Here is a 16307-nt window from a genome sequence, read left to right as displayed (position 1 = left end):
CTCTATGACAACCTCCCAGGCTGCTCATGCCTGGTTGTATGAAGAGTTGTGTGGATATAAGGAAGAGCTTTCCTGCAGAGTTACCTCAGAAAGTAGTGTATTCCCAGTTCCTCAAAGTCTCCAAGCAGACAATGAATGATGACTGCCTGTCAAAGATATTGTAAAGAGATCTCCCAATTCAGATGGTTAGATTCACCCTATGGTTATTTCCAAAAGATTCTATGACTCATGCAGTTTCATGCTTAGTGTGAGAGAGAAATAGGAACCCAAACCAAGACTCTAGATTTAATTCTACACATTCAGCAGTAGACCCTATGTCAGCCTTGGTTTTCCTGTTCCCCTTTCCCCAATATTTGTTATTATTTTCTTTACCTTAGTTACTATCCCCTCCCTGTCTCTGACTCTCTTCCCTCTTCACTCTCCTTCCTAGGTCTCTCTCTCTCTGTTTCTCTCTCTCTGTCTCTCTCTCTCTGTCTCTCTCTCTCTCTCTCTCTCTCTCTCTCTCTCTCTCTCTCTCTCTCCTCTCTCTCTCCCCTCACCTCTTTATCTGTCTCTTTTTTCCTCTTCTTTATCCCTTTCTCCCTTTCTCTCTCTCCCTCTTCTCCCTCTCTACTCCTGCACACACCTCAAAATTCTATACACACTCACTTAACACCAAATGAACATTCTGCAGCCCATTTCAGAACCCATGCTGACTGTGAATTCCATTCATGATCGAATAATAAAGAGTTGGCTTATTGGCAAAAGGAATCCCACCTAGTTATCCAAGAACAAGAATGGTAACCAATTGATGGATTCAATTCAATATAATTCAACAAAAATTAATTAAGCAGAATGGTCTGTTAGGTGGGATGGTTCAGTGGAATGTTAGACCTAGATAGAGCGAGAAGACCCATATTCAAATCCCATTTCTGCCTCCTACTGCTTGGGTGGCAATGAAGAAGGCACCTCACCTCTTTGGTCTCAGTTTCATCATCTGTAAAAGGAAGTGACTGGACTGCCTGACCTCTGAAGTCCCTCCAGATTAAATCTATGATCCAACAAACCTACTCTGTGCAAGGGACTATGCTATACAAAGTTGAACAATGATACAGACCTTACCCTTCAAGAGCTCACAGTCTAATAACGGTCACAAACCATGGACACAAATAGCTAAGCCACAAGGCAGAATGTGCAAAGGTGATGTCCAAAGTGAGAAATCAATAGACATGTATTTTGGCTAAAAAGCTTCATAAAAGAGATAGTCCCTCAGGTTGATCCTTGCAGAAAGGGAAGCACAGGTGGCACAAGAAGGTCAAGAGTAAACTGTTTCAGCTGCAGCCAAAGTACCCAGCTCAGGCACGGCTGATGGTATTATCTAATAGCAGCAGCTCAAGAAACAAGTCACCAGAAGGAGAGAGCACAGTATAAGTTGTTGCTAGGGAAACCAGTGTACTTGGTAACAGCACTCCCAGAGTCTGACTGCAGCCAGAGAAACTCTCTTCCAGATGTTTTAGAAATGCTAGAGACAGAGAAACACACCCACTCCCTTCCCCCAAGCAGGTGCCTAATTCCTTAAAAAAAAAAATAGACACCCCCCCCCAGGGTAAATGGGGTATGTGAGTGGGTGGCTGGGGATGACATTCAGGGAATTCAGAAGCTTCTTTTTCAGCCACTCTGGCACCCTCTTTCCCTTCATTCTTTCCATGTCCTTCAGCAAATCCAAGAGTGAAAGCCCAAGTACAGGGCCCCTTACAGCTCAGGAGGAAGATCTCAAAGCCAGCCCTCAGCCCCAAAACGTGGGCTTTGACTAAGTCAAACCAAAAAGCATTCAGTATGCACCCACTCCGGGCCAAGCACCGTGCTAAGAGCCATCTCTCTGTCAGCCCCTGTCCAAGCAAGTTTTATTTACTCGACTACATTTTTATTGTGTTTGCCCCATGGCAGAGCTGTCAAACACATAGCCCTCATCTGGCCAGCAGCACTCCCCAGTGTGAGTTCAGCCAGATTAAAATGTAATTGGGAAATATTTAACAAGATAACTAAAAACAAGGGGCAGCTAGGTGGTGCAGCGGAGAGAGCACTGGCCCTGAAATCAGGAGGACCTGAGTTCAAATCCGGACTCAGACCAAACACTTGACACATTAGCTGTGTGACCCTGGGCAAGTCATTTAACCCTAATTGCCTAAAAAAAGATAACAAAAAATATAAGAAAACATAGATACTGCTACATTTTAAAGCTAAGCTAATACACTGTCTGCAGGGATCCATATGTGTGCTTTAGTGACCCTCATTTCTATTCGAGCATGACACTGCAGCCCTGTGGCACTGACATGACTCCCCCAAGTTTCGTGATATGGAAGCCAATAGAGAAGTGAGGAAAAGAGTGGTGGAAGGGCAGAGGGAGGGAAACAGAGAAAAGCCTGCACCAATGCAAGCCACTGCCATGCAAGTATCATCTACAAGGGCCTCTCTCACTTCCCTCTATCCAAATACCTATCTCCATGTCAAAGCTATGGCCACTGCCCAGAGATGTGACAGCTACCACCCAGGCCAGTGGGCCTGGCTCAGCTTCGGCCAGCAGTACTCCTTTCCCAGGACTGCTCAGCTTGCTCCAGATGGGCTGGCAGGTGGGAAGGAAAGTCTTTCTAAGCCACTTCTCCTCTTCAGGTGCTGAATGGGGAAGTGGCAGGAATTCTATAATCTGAGAGTGAGTGAATTCTCATCTACATCACACATGGCAGGCCCAGCATATGTTTATACCATGTTCATGTTCGGAAAGCCCCAGATATCCCAGGAACATGTATGCCTCAGTTTACCCACTCAATATATTGGTATACCTCCCCAAGGACAACTCAAAGCCAAATTTTAGGCAGCCTATCTCCACTGACCACTTCTAGTGAGTTCTATAAAGGACAAAGAAATGGGCAGAATATAATTATATGTCATTCATTTGGGTATCTAATGGTATCATGCACATAATTTTATATCCCCAGCAAGATGTTAAATTTCTCTGAGGTAGGGATTGGGTCTTTATCTGTACGAAGGACAGAGCAGTACAGTATAAACAGCACTGAGCCAGAAATCAGGAAACCTGGGTTTGAGTCTTAGCTCTGCCAGTTACTGGCTAAATGGCACTGGGCAAGTCACTAAACCACTCTGAGACACATCTATAAAATGAAAGTGTTTGGCTACATGGTCTTCATGGTCCCTTCCAGCTCTAAATCCCCCACAGTACCTACAGCAACACAGGGCATGTAGTAGACACTCAGTTGTCTCGAATTGAATTATATTTCCTTCTGAGTGAACAACCCAGGTCAAAATTGTGACCAAAACTATATCTGCATTCATGACTGGAAACTTTCGGAGTATTCAGTTTTAACAGATTGAAGCCATTAGGCTGCCTAAGGAGTGGACAAACTGGTCCGTTCAGAAATGGAGTAGCTCAAAGCTCCCATGGCAATCAGCTGTCAGGTCAGTTGTGTGAGTAGTCACTACGTCTTGCAGCTTGGGAGAGATACAGAGACCCAGCCTCAAAAAAAAAAGAATAAATAAAATAACTGTCCCATTCCCTTAAAGGCCTGCCAGGTGCTAAGTCTAATCTACAATAAGATAATAAGGGCTTTTAGATTCAAGACAAATAGCCATTCTTCTTCTATTGTTGTTGCTGCTGTTGTCCAGTCCTGCCCAATCCCGCTTGGGGTTTTCTTGGCATAGATACTATAGTGCTTACGTTAAGGGACTTGCCCAGGGTCACATAGTTAGTAAGTATCTAAAGCTGGATTTGACCCCGGGTCTTCCTGACTCCAGGCCCAGCACTCTACCCACTGTATAACCTACTTGTCTACTTTAGCTGCTGGTCCTATAGAAAGAATTATAGCACTAGGTTCTCCAAGAACCTGAGAGGCAATTGAGTGATAGGCTCTCCTCTAGTCAATACAGACAGCTTCTTCCACTAAAATCTCACTCAGAAACTCAATCATGATGTGGAAGTGACCCAGTGGTTCCCAAAGGGACGCCCAGTGAGGCACAAACTCTCCCAGGTCCTACCCCATAAAAGGGATGGGGTGGTGAAAGGAGGAAACCGAGAATTGTCTTCAAGTACTTGAAAGGCTCTCCTATTGGAAAGATGCTCTGCTTGGCCCCACAGGGAAGATCTAGGAGCTATAAGTAAGTATGTACAAAGTCACATAAGGTAGAGGGAAACCTGTTGACAAAAGACCCAGGAAAGGCCCCATACAGAAGATCCACACCTGAGTCACGTTATGAAGGAAGCTAGACCTTCTCTGAAGCAGAGGCATGGAGGGAGCACATGGTAGACATGGAGGAATGCCTGTGCAAAGGTGGGAAATGGAATGCTGTGTGTCAGGGAGAGAGGCCAGCAGGCCAGTTTAACTGGAGTGAGGAGCACAGGAAGGGAAGGAATAGGAAATCAGCCTGCAAAGGAGGTGAGACACAGATGGGGGATTGTAGAGGCTGCAAAGAAGTAAATTCAGGCTTCATGAAATGACAAACTTCCTAAGAATTAGAGCAATCTAGAGGTGGAAGGGATTGTTTCAGGAGGTAATGGATTCCTCCTCCTCTCACTGAAGGTCTTCATGCAAGAATGGGCAATCACCTGTCAGATGTGTTATCCTAGAGATTCTTTTGAGTATGGCTTGGAATAGATGGCTTCCAAGGTTCCTTTTCACTCTAAAATTCTGTGATTCTATAACATGGAGGGAGAAAGGCTTTGAATATGGAACTGCTGGTAGACCACATGTCTACCCTAGCTGTTTGGAGAGGATCCGCAGCAGGTTGGGCAGGGGCTGATAAATTTCTCAGACACCATAATCCTTGAAGACAGCTTCCTAGTTTATAGAGGGGCTGTGATCTAGTGGGAGAACCCTTAGATCTTTGAAGTATGGATAATGGCTTAATGTGTTAGCCTCTCCAGCGGCATTTGGATTCTAACAAGCAACTGCCTGATGCATAATGCCTCAGCCTACAGGAATGAATCCCTAATCATGGAATTCCAGTGACCCATGACAGACTGAAGAGGGAAATATCTAAGATAAGGGAATCTTCCCATGCTCTCAGATTATATCACAGAGGCAGCCACCTACCCTGCCTATGAGCAAAACCAACTCTGCCCCTGCAGGCTTAGGGGGAAAAGACAGTTTGTTTTTTTTTCCCCCCATTTATAGGCAAAGAGGAAGATAGCTTTGGTGAGTCTCAGTTTCATTATCCACGAATCTGGAAAAACAGTGCTTTTATTGCCCAACTCACATGGTTATTATGGGGAAAGCATCCTGTAGATCTTAAAGCACTATATGAATATGAATTATACAGCATCACCATCACCATCATCATCATCATCATCATCATTATTGAATTATCATTCTAGAAGCACTGGCTTAAGAGCTAGCTTTTGATGCCACAGAATAGAGTCCAACTTTGAAAGAAAGAGGAACCATACAAATGACGATAACAAGCCACCTGCTGTCACTGCCGTGAGCTGTGATTTTCCACTTCTAAAAATAAAAGTAGAGTTTCATTTTGCACTGGCTGCAGCTTCTATTGGGCCCTCAGAGCTTGCCAGGACTTTTTTATGCTCCTTGTTTTGTTGCTTTAAGGCGAAAGCCCACGACAGACCAATTGCTTTGTGGGAAGACGCGCTCTCTCCCCCAAAGGAGAAAGCAACTGCCGTATGGGCCTTGCATAAAAACTTTCCATGTCTGGCTCTCCCCGGTTTCTCCTGGGACAGACCTCCTCTATGGGCTATCACTGCTCCTAATTTCCCCCTCCTGGCTTCATCTGTACTCTTGTGCCTCTGTATAGCTGTATCTAAACAATACCAAAATAACTGGGATCTTGGGTTAAGTCACTCAGTTTCCTCATTTGTAAAATGAGAGGATTAGCCTACGATCTGCCATCCCAAGGACTAGAGTTACTGATTTCAATTTTCCCCCTATACTGAATACATTCAGTCGAATTAACAGTTGTGTGTTTTGGGGGGGAGGACACATGATCCAGGTTTTAGTCTTGTTCTTCTACTGACTTGCTGTCAAGCCCTAGTTGGGCAGGTCACTTTTGCCCCTTCACCCTACAAGGACCATTTTTCTTATCTATAAAATTACATGGCTGGACATGGTAGATCTCTAATGTATATGTCAATGTGGCATGATTAAAGAAATGTCAATTCTGTCCATTACCACCTCTTAGGGTAATAGCAAAGGAAACCTTGGTCAGATAGCCCTGAACTCTTCTAATTAGCTGGACCCATTAGATATTTTCCAACAGAGCCTGATTATATCTGTAACCTGGGGAGGCTAGGTCACTCACCAGAATGTCATCACAACCGACAAAAAGATTGGATGGACCAAGTGTCCACTCCTCCTCGTTTTCCTCAATTCCCTCAGCACAAATACACAAGGCAAACCCTCAGGCTCTAAGCCCTATGGAAGTGAATCTCAAAGAAAGAATTACAAATTCTCTTGCTCAGAGAAAAAGGAATATAGAATATCAAGATCATAGTCAGCGAAGAAGCACCTAGTCTCAATCTCCCTAATTGACTACTGTCAATTGGCAAGTAGGTGATTCAGAAAATTGATCACTGGGCTTGGAGTCAGGAAGACCTGAGTTCAAATCCAGCCTTAGACACTTACTAGCTGTGTGACCCTGGGCAAGTCACTTAATCTCTATTTGCATCAATTAATTCATCCGTAAAATGGGGGATAATAATGGCACCTACCTCCCAGGGTTGTTAGGAGAATTAAATGAGAAAATAATTGTAAAGCACTTAGCACATTGCCTAGAAAATCATAAGCACTATATAAATGTTAGCTGTTGTTGTTAATATCATTATTATGCTAAGTAAATAAGCATTTATTAAGTGAATATTTTGTGCCAAGCTCTATGTGAAGCACTGGGGAAACAAAGTAAGGCAAAAGACAGTCCCTGCTCTCAGGGAGCTCCCAGTCTAATGGAGGAGACAAGATTCAAACAACCATGTACAAACAACACATATAAAGGGTGAATTGGAGACAATCAACAGAGAAGACACAGCACATACAGTTGCTTTTGACTTGTCCAGAATGAAGTAGAATCAGTTAACAGATCAGTAGTATCAGATCTGGGTCTAACACTACCTTAAAATGCACTGATGCTAATGAGTACACTAGGGAGCATTAGGAACATTTGACCCACCTCCCACCAAGCCTTTACTAGTGTCTGGCTGGCACCTGTCTTTTCATTATGCCTGCCAGTCTCTTCTCTTAGTTTCTTTCTATGTTAAAAATAGGGCACCCAGACTTCTCATCTGCTGACAGGTATAGTGAAACAGAATTATTGGACTGGGGCTGAAAACTCTGGATGCCAACACTAGTTTTCTTTGACCTTAAGTAAGCATGTCACCTTTTCCTCTCTCAGCCTCAGTTTCTTTTTTTTTCCCTTTCTTATTTTTTCGGTCTTTACCTTACCTGACTTCTCTGAAGCATTTGTTACTATTGCTACCCAAGCCTTTTGGATACTCCCTACACCCTTGATTAAGAGATGACAGTCTTCCCTGGTTGGAGCAGTCTGCATCTCTAATAGTTCCCCTGTCTTCTTTACTGGCTCTTTGCCCTCTTCCTGGCCTTTTAAGCTAGATGTTTCTTCCAAGTTTCTATCTTTGGCACTGTCCTCTTCCTGCTCTACATACATTCTCACCCATGAACATCTCATTTGCTGCCACAATTCCAAGTATCTCCTCCAAAGTTTAGTCCTCAGTCCTCTTGTAAGTTCTGAACCCACATCTCCAGCAATCTACAATAATCTCCACTTGGTTATCTGGCCAACATCTAAAATTGATTGTGTCATAAACTGAACTTACTATCTCTCCCTACCCCCAGATCTGACCTCCTTCTGACCTCCCTATTTTTCTCAAGAGAATCATCATTCACCCAGTTTCACATGCTTGAAACTTTGACATTCTTTGACTTTTTACTTTTCACTTGCCTTCTCATCTTGAAGATCCCTTCTAGCTCATATTTTTCTGGCATATGTTTCTAAAGAATCTGTGAAGATTATGGATCATTCGTTTGCTTTAAGTCTAAGATCAGAGTATGCTACTAGGATCTCTTTGTTATGTAAGAAAGAAGATGGTTGGTACTGGTCAGGGGGAGTAGATTGTAAGAAGAGACAGCTCTCACTACCAAAATGAGAAAGTTGGTAAAATTGATCTGTGTGATGTACTGCTGCCTCTTTCAGTCACTCTTCCTTTTCAATGAGCCCCTGTTTCCAGGTAGTTATCACCTCATTCCACCCCTCAGTCCTGGGCTCCTCACCCAGACCAGTCCTCCCTAGAGACCCATCTTGAATAATCAAATCTTATTAATACTGTACCCCCACTCCACAAGGTGAGTGGTTCACTTTTTTCTTCTTTTCTTTTTCTTTTTAAATTACATATAAAAAAATTCATTTTTAATTCTCTCCCTCCCTCCATCCCCTCCCTACCTTGAGAAGGCAAGCAATTTGATATAGATTATACACATGCAGTCATGCAAAACATTTCCATTATTAGTCACATTGCAAAAGAAAATGCGGACCAAAAAAAACAACAACAAAGAATAATAAAGAAATAATAAAGAAAGTTTTAAAAGTATGCTTCAAAATGCATTCAGACTTCATCAGTTCTTTCTTTGGAGGTGGATAACATCTTTCATCATGAGTCCTTCAAAATAGCTAACTCATTCACAGTTGATCATTGCGCAGTATTGCTGTTACTGTGTACAATGTCCTCCTGGATTGAGGAAAGGATGTCTTCACTTTTTAATAGAAGATAATGCCAAAGGAACGAATCTCTGTTGGTAAAAAATCAGACGCTTCATTGGAAGAGGTGAGGGCCTTCAGTTGTCCCTCAAATCACATGTGCAAGGGAGGAAGCCCTCACTGGCTAGATGCCCATTAACCTCCCTCTCTCCCTCCCACTCTAACACTGATCATTAAAGGAAATCTTAAGCTTTGCCCAAGAGCACTCAAAGGAGTTGATTACTTGTGAATATCAATGACACACACCTAGTTCATTAGGGGATTGGGGAGTGTGGGAGAAGAGAACACAGGAAAAAACGCAAAGGGCTCAGCACCTGCAGAGACAGGTGAATAGTGGAACCCAATGAATAGCTGTGCCCCTTTCCACCTGAGGTCTAAGGTCTGGCCATTACCACAAGAGCTGTACAAAGCAAACACCATGACTGAATACTTGAAAGGAATTGGGATCTCATCAGGGATGGCATTCCCTCTGCCGACAAAGATCACAATTCCTCCGTGATCTAATGGGCAGTTTCATGAGTTACTGTGGCCAAAAAAAAAAAATCATGACATTCAAATTTGTGCTGATGAGCTTCTGAACATCACTTGACTGGTCTTCAAGGGACAGTCGATCACTGGGCCTACACTAGTTATCTTTCCAGGTTGGTAGAATGGCCAGCCCTTCACTTGTCTAGCCTTTGAAAATCCAGTCCTCTCCATGTCCTGATGAGGCATCAAAAGAAGACTTCTATAGAAAGTCCAATACAATAGGATTATGGAGCAGTGGGTAGAGTGGTAGAGTTGGATTTAGGAAATCCTGGGTTCCAATCCTATCTCTGATATGCCCACAGGCAAGGCAGGTTCCCTCACCGAGCCTCTGTTTCCTCATCTGCCAAATGGAAAGGAGAGGAAGACCCTGATTAGAAAGAAAGGAATAGGGGATAAAATGGAAATAGGGGAGCGATAGGGAAGGAACGGAAGAGGAGAGGACAAGGAGGAGAGAGAAGAAAAGAAAAAACAAGAGGAAGTGAGGCAGAGAATAGCTCTAGTACTTACTACTTATGCAACCTTGAAGAATCTACAATACTTAATACTATTGAACCTCAACTTTTCCTTAAATAAAATGACAAGGCTGAATTAAATTATTTTTAAAATCCCTTTTGGCTCTACTTCTGGGGTAACCTCCTATTGGCTCAATAGGAGCTCTCATTAATATGAACAAGGGAAACTGCCCTGAATCTGGCACCAAACAATCTGGGTTCAAATTCTGACTTTGTAACTTATTATCTGTGCATATTTGGATGAGTATATTAACATCTCTGGGCCTCGATTTCCTTGTATGTAAAATAAGGGAGTTGGCATAGGAGATCACTAAGGTTTTATTCAATTGAAAATCTTCTAAGGAGGCTAAAGATGACTGCTGTTTGTCCTTTGTTCTCCAAGAGGACCGATGACATCATGAGGGTGACTTGAGAGTGAATTGGATTTAGGTGAGGCAGAGCTATGAACGGTAATCTGCCTCACTCTGTCCTCCAGAGTCAGCAGAGGACATTGGCAAGACATGGCAAGACAAAAAGGATCACAAAAGTTGGACTCTGAACTCAACTAGAAGAGGGTTTCATGCTTTTTTATGCTTGGGGGAGGGGAACGTAAATTGGGGAAATCATACCTTTACAAAAAAAAAGCTTTCAACCCTAGATGGGTTGTGAGAATTGTTCGGTCAACTGTCAGGCTTAAAGGAAAATTTAGTGGTGACCTTTTAAAGTGATTCAGCAAAACCTTTGCTGTCTAAATTTGTACTTTTGAGCCTAAAAAAAACTCAAGAAAATAGCTTTTAAGCTAGCTCATCAGAAGAAAAAAAAAGTGAGTTATTTCTTCAACCTAGACCTCCTAGGATCTTGATATTCTCATCAATTTCTTCCACTTTTGGGGAGGGAGGAGGAGAGAGTTCAAGAGTCACTGGCCAGGAGCAGGCAAGCCCCTAAGTAAGATAGCCTATCAGCAGTCTATCAGAAGAGAAAGATGAGAACTTCAGTGGAGTTCCCCATCACCACCACAGACTACTAACGGCACATGTTCTCTGCGTAGTGGAAGTCTGTGGGTGGGAGGGTTTCCTCCCCTGTGGGACTGGCCATTTCCCCTGGGTATATTTAGAGAATCCCCAGAGACACTGGCCAGCCACCCTCTTCCCTCTGTGATTATTACAGAGAGAGAGAGAGAGAGAGAGAGAGAGAGAGAGAGAGAGAGAGAGAGAGAGAGAGAGAGAGAGAGAGAGAGAGAGAGAGAGAGAGAGAGAGAGAGAGAGAGAGAGAGAGAGAGAGAGATTGTTCATAAGCAGCTTGGGCCATTAAGAATAAGAAATGTTCCTCGAGAGCCAGGTGAGTTTCATTTTCTTCAACTATCGCATCTAATCACTTTCTGGAATCTCTTCCAGGAAATTGTCATTGTGAAAGTCGGTGAGTCTGAGGGTAAAATGCTTTCTCTAAGAGGTGTATTTGAACAAGTTTAGCCCTATAAATAAATCCTTCAGCTTTGACAAAATTATAAGGATTGATCAGAAATGTACAGGACCCAAGGATTTAGAGTAGGAAAGGACCTTGGATATCACCTATTCAGTTTGAAGGAGAAAATGACAATAGGGACAAAAATCCTTTTTAGAACAAGTGGGTCTAGCACTCCCAATTTAGCATCTACCCCATCTGGATCCATAGCCACAGCACAGGGCAAGGTGCCACCTGCAGAGATCAAGCCTCTCACCTATAGTAGTTTGCTAAGCAAGCTTGTTGGCCTATGAGGATATTTGAAGACAAGTGTGGACCACTTGGACCACTGCTGCACTAGAGGAGGGAAGAGAAAGCAGGTTGTATTGCTCTGCCAGGAATGTCTGTGACAGTGAAAGCTGTTGGCACAGCAAGCCCCCATGGCACGATGCTTCTGTTTTGTGTTGCTTTTAAAGGAGGGGGGAAAAGGGAATGGGGGGACATAACAACAACCTGGAGAAAATAAGACACTCCTCTTCCTAAGTCCCTCCATCTGTCAGAGGTGAGCTTTTCCTTGGTAAGAACAAAGGCCAATGAGATGTGGCTATTTATTGAACACTAGGTTCCGTTTTCAGGCAGGAATCTAACCAGGTAACCTGAGTCGGCAGGCAGCGGCTCTTTGCCAATTCAGAGATGGCCCATCCATCCTGCAGCAGACAGGAGGGCCCAGTAAAACAAGAGAGCCAAGAAGGGAGCCCTTGTAACCAGAGTCCAAAGGGTTCTCCTTTGGAATTCAGTAATGAGAGCTCTGCCTGATCACTGAGGCTCTCTCCAAGAAGACTTTCCTAGACAGAGAGGGCCTGGCTCCTAGACACAGATGCCTTGGCTCCAGCTGTCCCTGGGTGAGGTTTGAAGCAGGGTCCTGTAGGTGCCAGGGTGTGCAAAAGAGTTCAGACAGGGGGAGAGATGTAGCATCCTTTCTAAGAGAAGCAGAAGGCTTATGGGATTAATATGATGCTTGAGACAGCTTTGCTTGTACCATTTACATTTTCAAAGCAATTTATGAAAATCCTCCTTTTTGAAAATGTGGATAAGTGAAAATAGGATTCAGAAACAGCATGCTCATGGGTGTTAAAAGTATTACTTCAAATGGAGCTGACCTAGTCCACAGCCAGGGACAGAGAACAGGGGAAGCTTGGGAGAGAGATAAGCAAGGCAAGGGAATTGCGTTTTTCCTGTCCATTCTCCAGTTCTGGAAATCTAGGGATCGGTGCTCCTTTCCCTCACAGAACCCAAGTTCTCAGGACTTGGTGAATGAGAAAAGCAGTGTGGAATAGTGGATGGGGCACAGGGCTTGGGTTCCATAAGACCTGGGCCTCTGTTGGCCCTTTCAGCTCAGCATCTATGATCCAGTGAGGTTAGTCTCATCCTCACCGTCCCCTATGTACATTTTCTCCTACTTTTTTTTTTGCTAGGCAATGGGGTTGAGTGACTTGCACAGGGTTACATAGCTAGTAAGTGTCAAGTGTCTGAGGCCAGATTTGAATTCAGGTCCCCCTGACTCCAGGGCTGATGCTCTATCCACTATGCCATCTAGCTGCCCCTCCTTCAACTTTTTTTCAAGCCAACTTCTTCCCCTACTTCATCTCTGCTTCTAGAACCCCCAATCTCTTAAACCTCTTCCTTTCCTCACTGAATATCCAGCAAAAATTGTCCTCTCCCTGCTCTCCAATCTTTTAGCCCTGATGGCGTGTGTGTGCATGTGTGTGTGTGTGTGCGCGTGTGTGGGTGGGTGCGCACACGTGTGTGTGACACAAATGAATGATACCTGCCTTCAAGGAGCTTCCGTTCTATTCACATTTATAAAGCTTGTTACACATACCAAGTACTTTCATAAGCTCATAGGATCATAGAATTAAGAGCTGGAAGGACCTGAAAGGTCTTTAATCCAACCCTTGCATTTATAGATGAGAAAAGTGAGACCCAAAGAGCCAGGATACAAATGCAGGTCCTCAGACTCCAAATCTAATCTTATTTCTGCTGAATGACATGAACTAAGTGGCAGTGGATAGAATGCCAGGCCTGGAGTCAGGGAGACCTGAGTTCAGATCTGTCCTCAGACACTTACTAGCTATATGACCCTGGGCTATTCACTTAACCCTGTTGGCCTCAGTTTCCTCATCTGTCAAATGAGCTGGAGAAGGAAACAGCAAACCACTCAAGTATCTTTGCCAAGAAAACCCCCAATGAGGTCATGAAGAGTTAGAAACAACTGAAAAACAACAAAGTAGTAGTACATCTGTTTTATAGATGATACTGGTGCTAAGAGAAATTACATGTACAGCAGCTGGGCCTGTCATTTCAATGATGTGAGATCCTTTCAGATGGAGAAAAGCCATCTAGAAAGACAGGTTGGGACCTTCTCTGATACTTACATTGTTGCCTAGTGCATGGAGAACTTCTATGACTTGCCCAGAGCCACACGGCTAATATGTGTAAGAGGCAGGACGTGAGCCCAGATCATCTCAACTCCAAGGGAGGGGAGAGAGGGAATGAGCATTTATTAAGCACTGTGCTAAGTGTGATTTCTCCCCACCATGGCATGATGCTTCTCACCTATGGAAATATGACTTGCAATTAGAAGAGGGGACTAGAAATCTTTTCAGCTGTATATACCTTATTTTCCCAAACAGACTGTAAACTCCCTAAAAACAGAGGACTGTATTTTATGCTTCTTTATCCCCTCTATAACACTGAACTGAGTATGAAATGTATAGAACCCTGGCATTTAGAGCTAGAAGGGACCTTGGAGATCATATAATCTAAGGGTTCTTAATCTGGGGTTTCGGAAGTTAAAAATGTTTTTGATAACTATATTTCAATATAACTGACTTTCTCTGTAATCCTCTGTATTTTATTTATGCATTTAAAAACATTATTCTGAGAAGGGTTAATAAGCTTTCCCAGTCTCTGCCAAAGGACTCCATGACATACAAAACAACTTAGGAGCCCTGACTTGATCTAACTCCTTCATCTTACAGAGAAGGACATTGAGTCTACGAGGATAAAATGAATGACCCAGGGAATAAGTAGCTGAGCCAAGATTTAAATCCAGCTTCTCTGACTCCAAATTTAGTGCCTTTTTCCATTATACCATGCTCCTTCTCCCAATAAGTACTTATCGATCCATCGCTTCTCAAGCTGCCACTCCCTCCCTTCCATTATTAGAAGTAAACACAGAGAAGGTGGATTGAGCTGCATCTGGAAGGATGAGTAGGATTTGGCTGGGCTGAAGCACTCATCCTTGGTAGGAAAAAGGAAGTGAGCAAGGAAATTTCACTGCATCTCTGGGGCCTACTCTGACCTTTCCTGAACTAATGGATTAAGGATTGGCCTCTTGCCCCTTCACCTCATTGACCAGGTTTTTCTCCCAATGGGGAACTAAATCAACATCTCTGCCTTAGTCATTAGCAAAGAGCTAATAAAGAGGACCAAGGCGCCAAGGTGATGTGGTCTCCTCTTATTAATTCAATCACTCTACACAAAAGGGAAAGACTGAGGCCTAGCTTCTCTCCAGTGAAGGGCCTGGCAGACCCTCTCTGGGGAAATTCAAGGAAGTAATCAATCCAAAGTGATTTCAGCTAGAGGTAGGAACAGACTAGCAGAGGCCTATAGGAAAGAAAGGTGCCAGGTATCATACAGTGTGCTGTAGAACCAGACTGAGAGCACTAACTGCAGAGTGAGATGTGCACTCCCGCTCTGTCACTGGCCATCTAGATGGTCATGGCTGGGTGAGGTCATGCCTCCACATAACAGTCTTCTCCTCTGCAAAATGAAGGGGCTGGAATAGATGGTCTCTAAGGCTCCACATGCTGAATTTTAAAATCCTATGAAACAAGAACTGATCAAAATTTTAATGTGTTTACATATCCCCAAGGCAGCAGGACTTTTAGACCTAGAGGAGGTCCATTCTCCCTCCATTTTACAGATAAGAAAACTAAGGCTAAAGAACTTATGGTGACCCACTAGTCTAGGTCTTCCAGATCCCAGGCTAATTATTATTTCTAGTAGAAGGAAAGCTTCCAGAGAGCAGGGACACAATTCTTAATGCATAGACGGCATTTAATAAATGCTTGTTTGTTGAGCAACTGTTTCCTTTTGGCTTCTTCACCCTAGGGTCAGAGACAGCATAGTGGAGAGAAAGCTGGTTGGGAAGACAGGAAGACTGAGACATAACAGTTACCTGACCCCAGACAAATCATTTAAACTCTCAGCACTCTAAACAACTAAGACTCTTAGTTTCAGAGAAAGTGATGATCTGTATTGGTAGAGGGAGTCCTCCTTTCCTAGGAAAGCACAGGTCTAGCTAGTCCTTATGGCCAGCATTTTGAATAATACTTTATTTATTAAATTTGACTTGTTAAATTCCCACTATGCCACGCTGCCTGTGTAATCAGAATTGGACCGATGGACATCCCAAGGCCATAAAAGAAGCCTCTAAAAATGATATGATGGAGCAAAACCCACTGACGCATCATTCAGCAGGTACCACCCCCTGTGCTTTGAATGTTTATCCTTCCTCATGTTACCAGGATCTTTACTGTCCCCGGGGCAGCAGGTAAATCAAATGAGGACAGATTGTGAACTATCAGGTATCACCCTAAGCGTATGTGAGATTAAGGGCTGAACTGTGCACAGATGTACTTGACAACTGGGTCCCAAATGACACCTAGAGACGCTCGGGCACCTGGTTTGGGTCAGAAAAGAGTCAACAACCCACTTGTTTTTCTTCAGTGCTCCCCTAAGGGAAATTCAATCAATTCTCCCGAATTCTCTAGTCCTCCACTCTGAAGTCACACTTGCAGAGATGGGGAACTGAAGGGGAATTTTTCAACAGGCCTGTTTGACAGATTACATTTTCTGTATCTCAGCAAACTTTCTTTGATGTGGTCCCTCTCTATCCTTTCTCCCCCACATATACATCACATTCACCCACTCTGCCATAACCTAACTCAAAGCCGAGAGTAGGCTCTGGTAAAGCCCCTTAAATGTCAGCTTATCTATCAGATGTCAGAGTTG

At 43.6% G+C, this 16307-nt stretch overlaps 1 protein-coding gene across 2 annotated transcripts in view; it reads left to right on the top strand.

Annotated features, from left to right (window-relative positions):
• RASGEF1A (RasGEF domain family member 1A) overlaps window positions 1-16307 on the top strand; it is a 324421-nt gene that overhangs the window by 226773 nt on the left and 81341 nt on the right. Inside the window, exon 1 of one of the 2 annotated variants that reach the window (XM_078150878.1) lies at window positions 11106-11126. The exons of the other annotated variant lie outside the window; for it this stretch is intronic. Within the exon in view, the coding sequence (XP_078007004.1) occupies window positions 11109-11126 (18 nt within the window). The 5' untranslated portion in view covers window positions 11106-11108. Of the gene's footprint in view, window positions 1-11105; window positions 11127-16307 lie in introns of those variants that run through there. 2 annotated transcript variants of the gene reach the window in all.

Source organism: Phascolarctos cinereus, unplaced genomic scaffold (genome assembly GCF_003287225.1).
Source record: "Phascolarctos cinereus isolate Bilbo 61053 unplaced genomic scaffold, phaCin_HiC Scaffold_3;HRSCAF=262, whole genome shotgun sequence".
NCBI lineage: Eukaryota > Metazoa > Chordata > Mammalia > Diprotodontia > Phascolarctidae > Phascolarctos > Phascolarctos cinereus.
The sequence above is the reverse complement of the archived record's forward strand: the minus strand, read 5'-3'. Positions and strand labels throughout refer to the sequence as shown.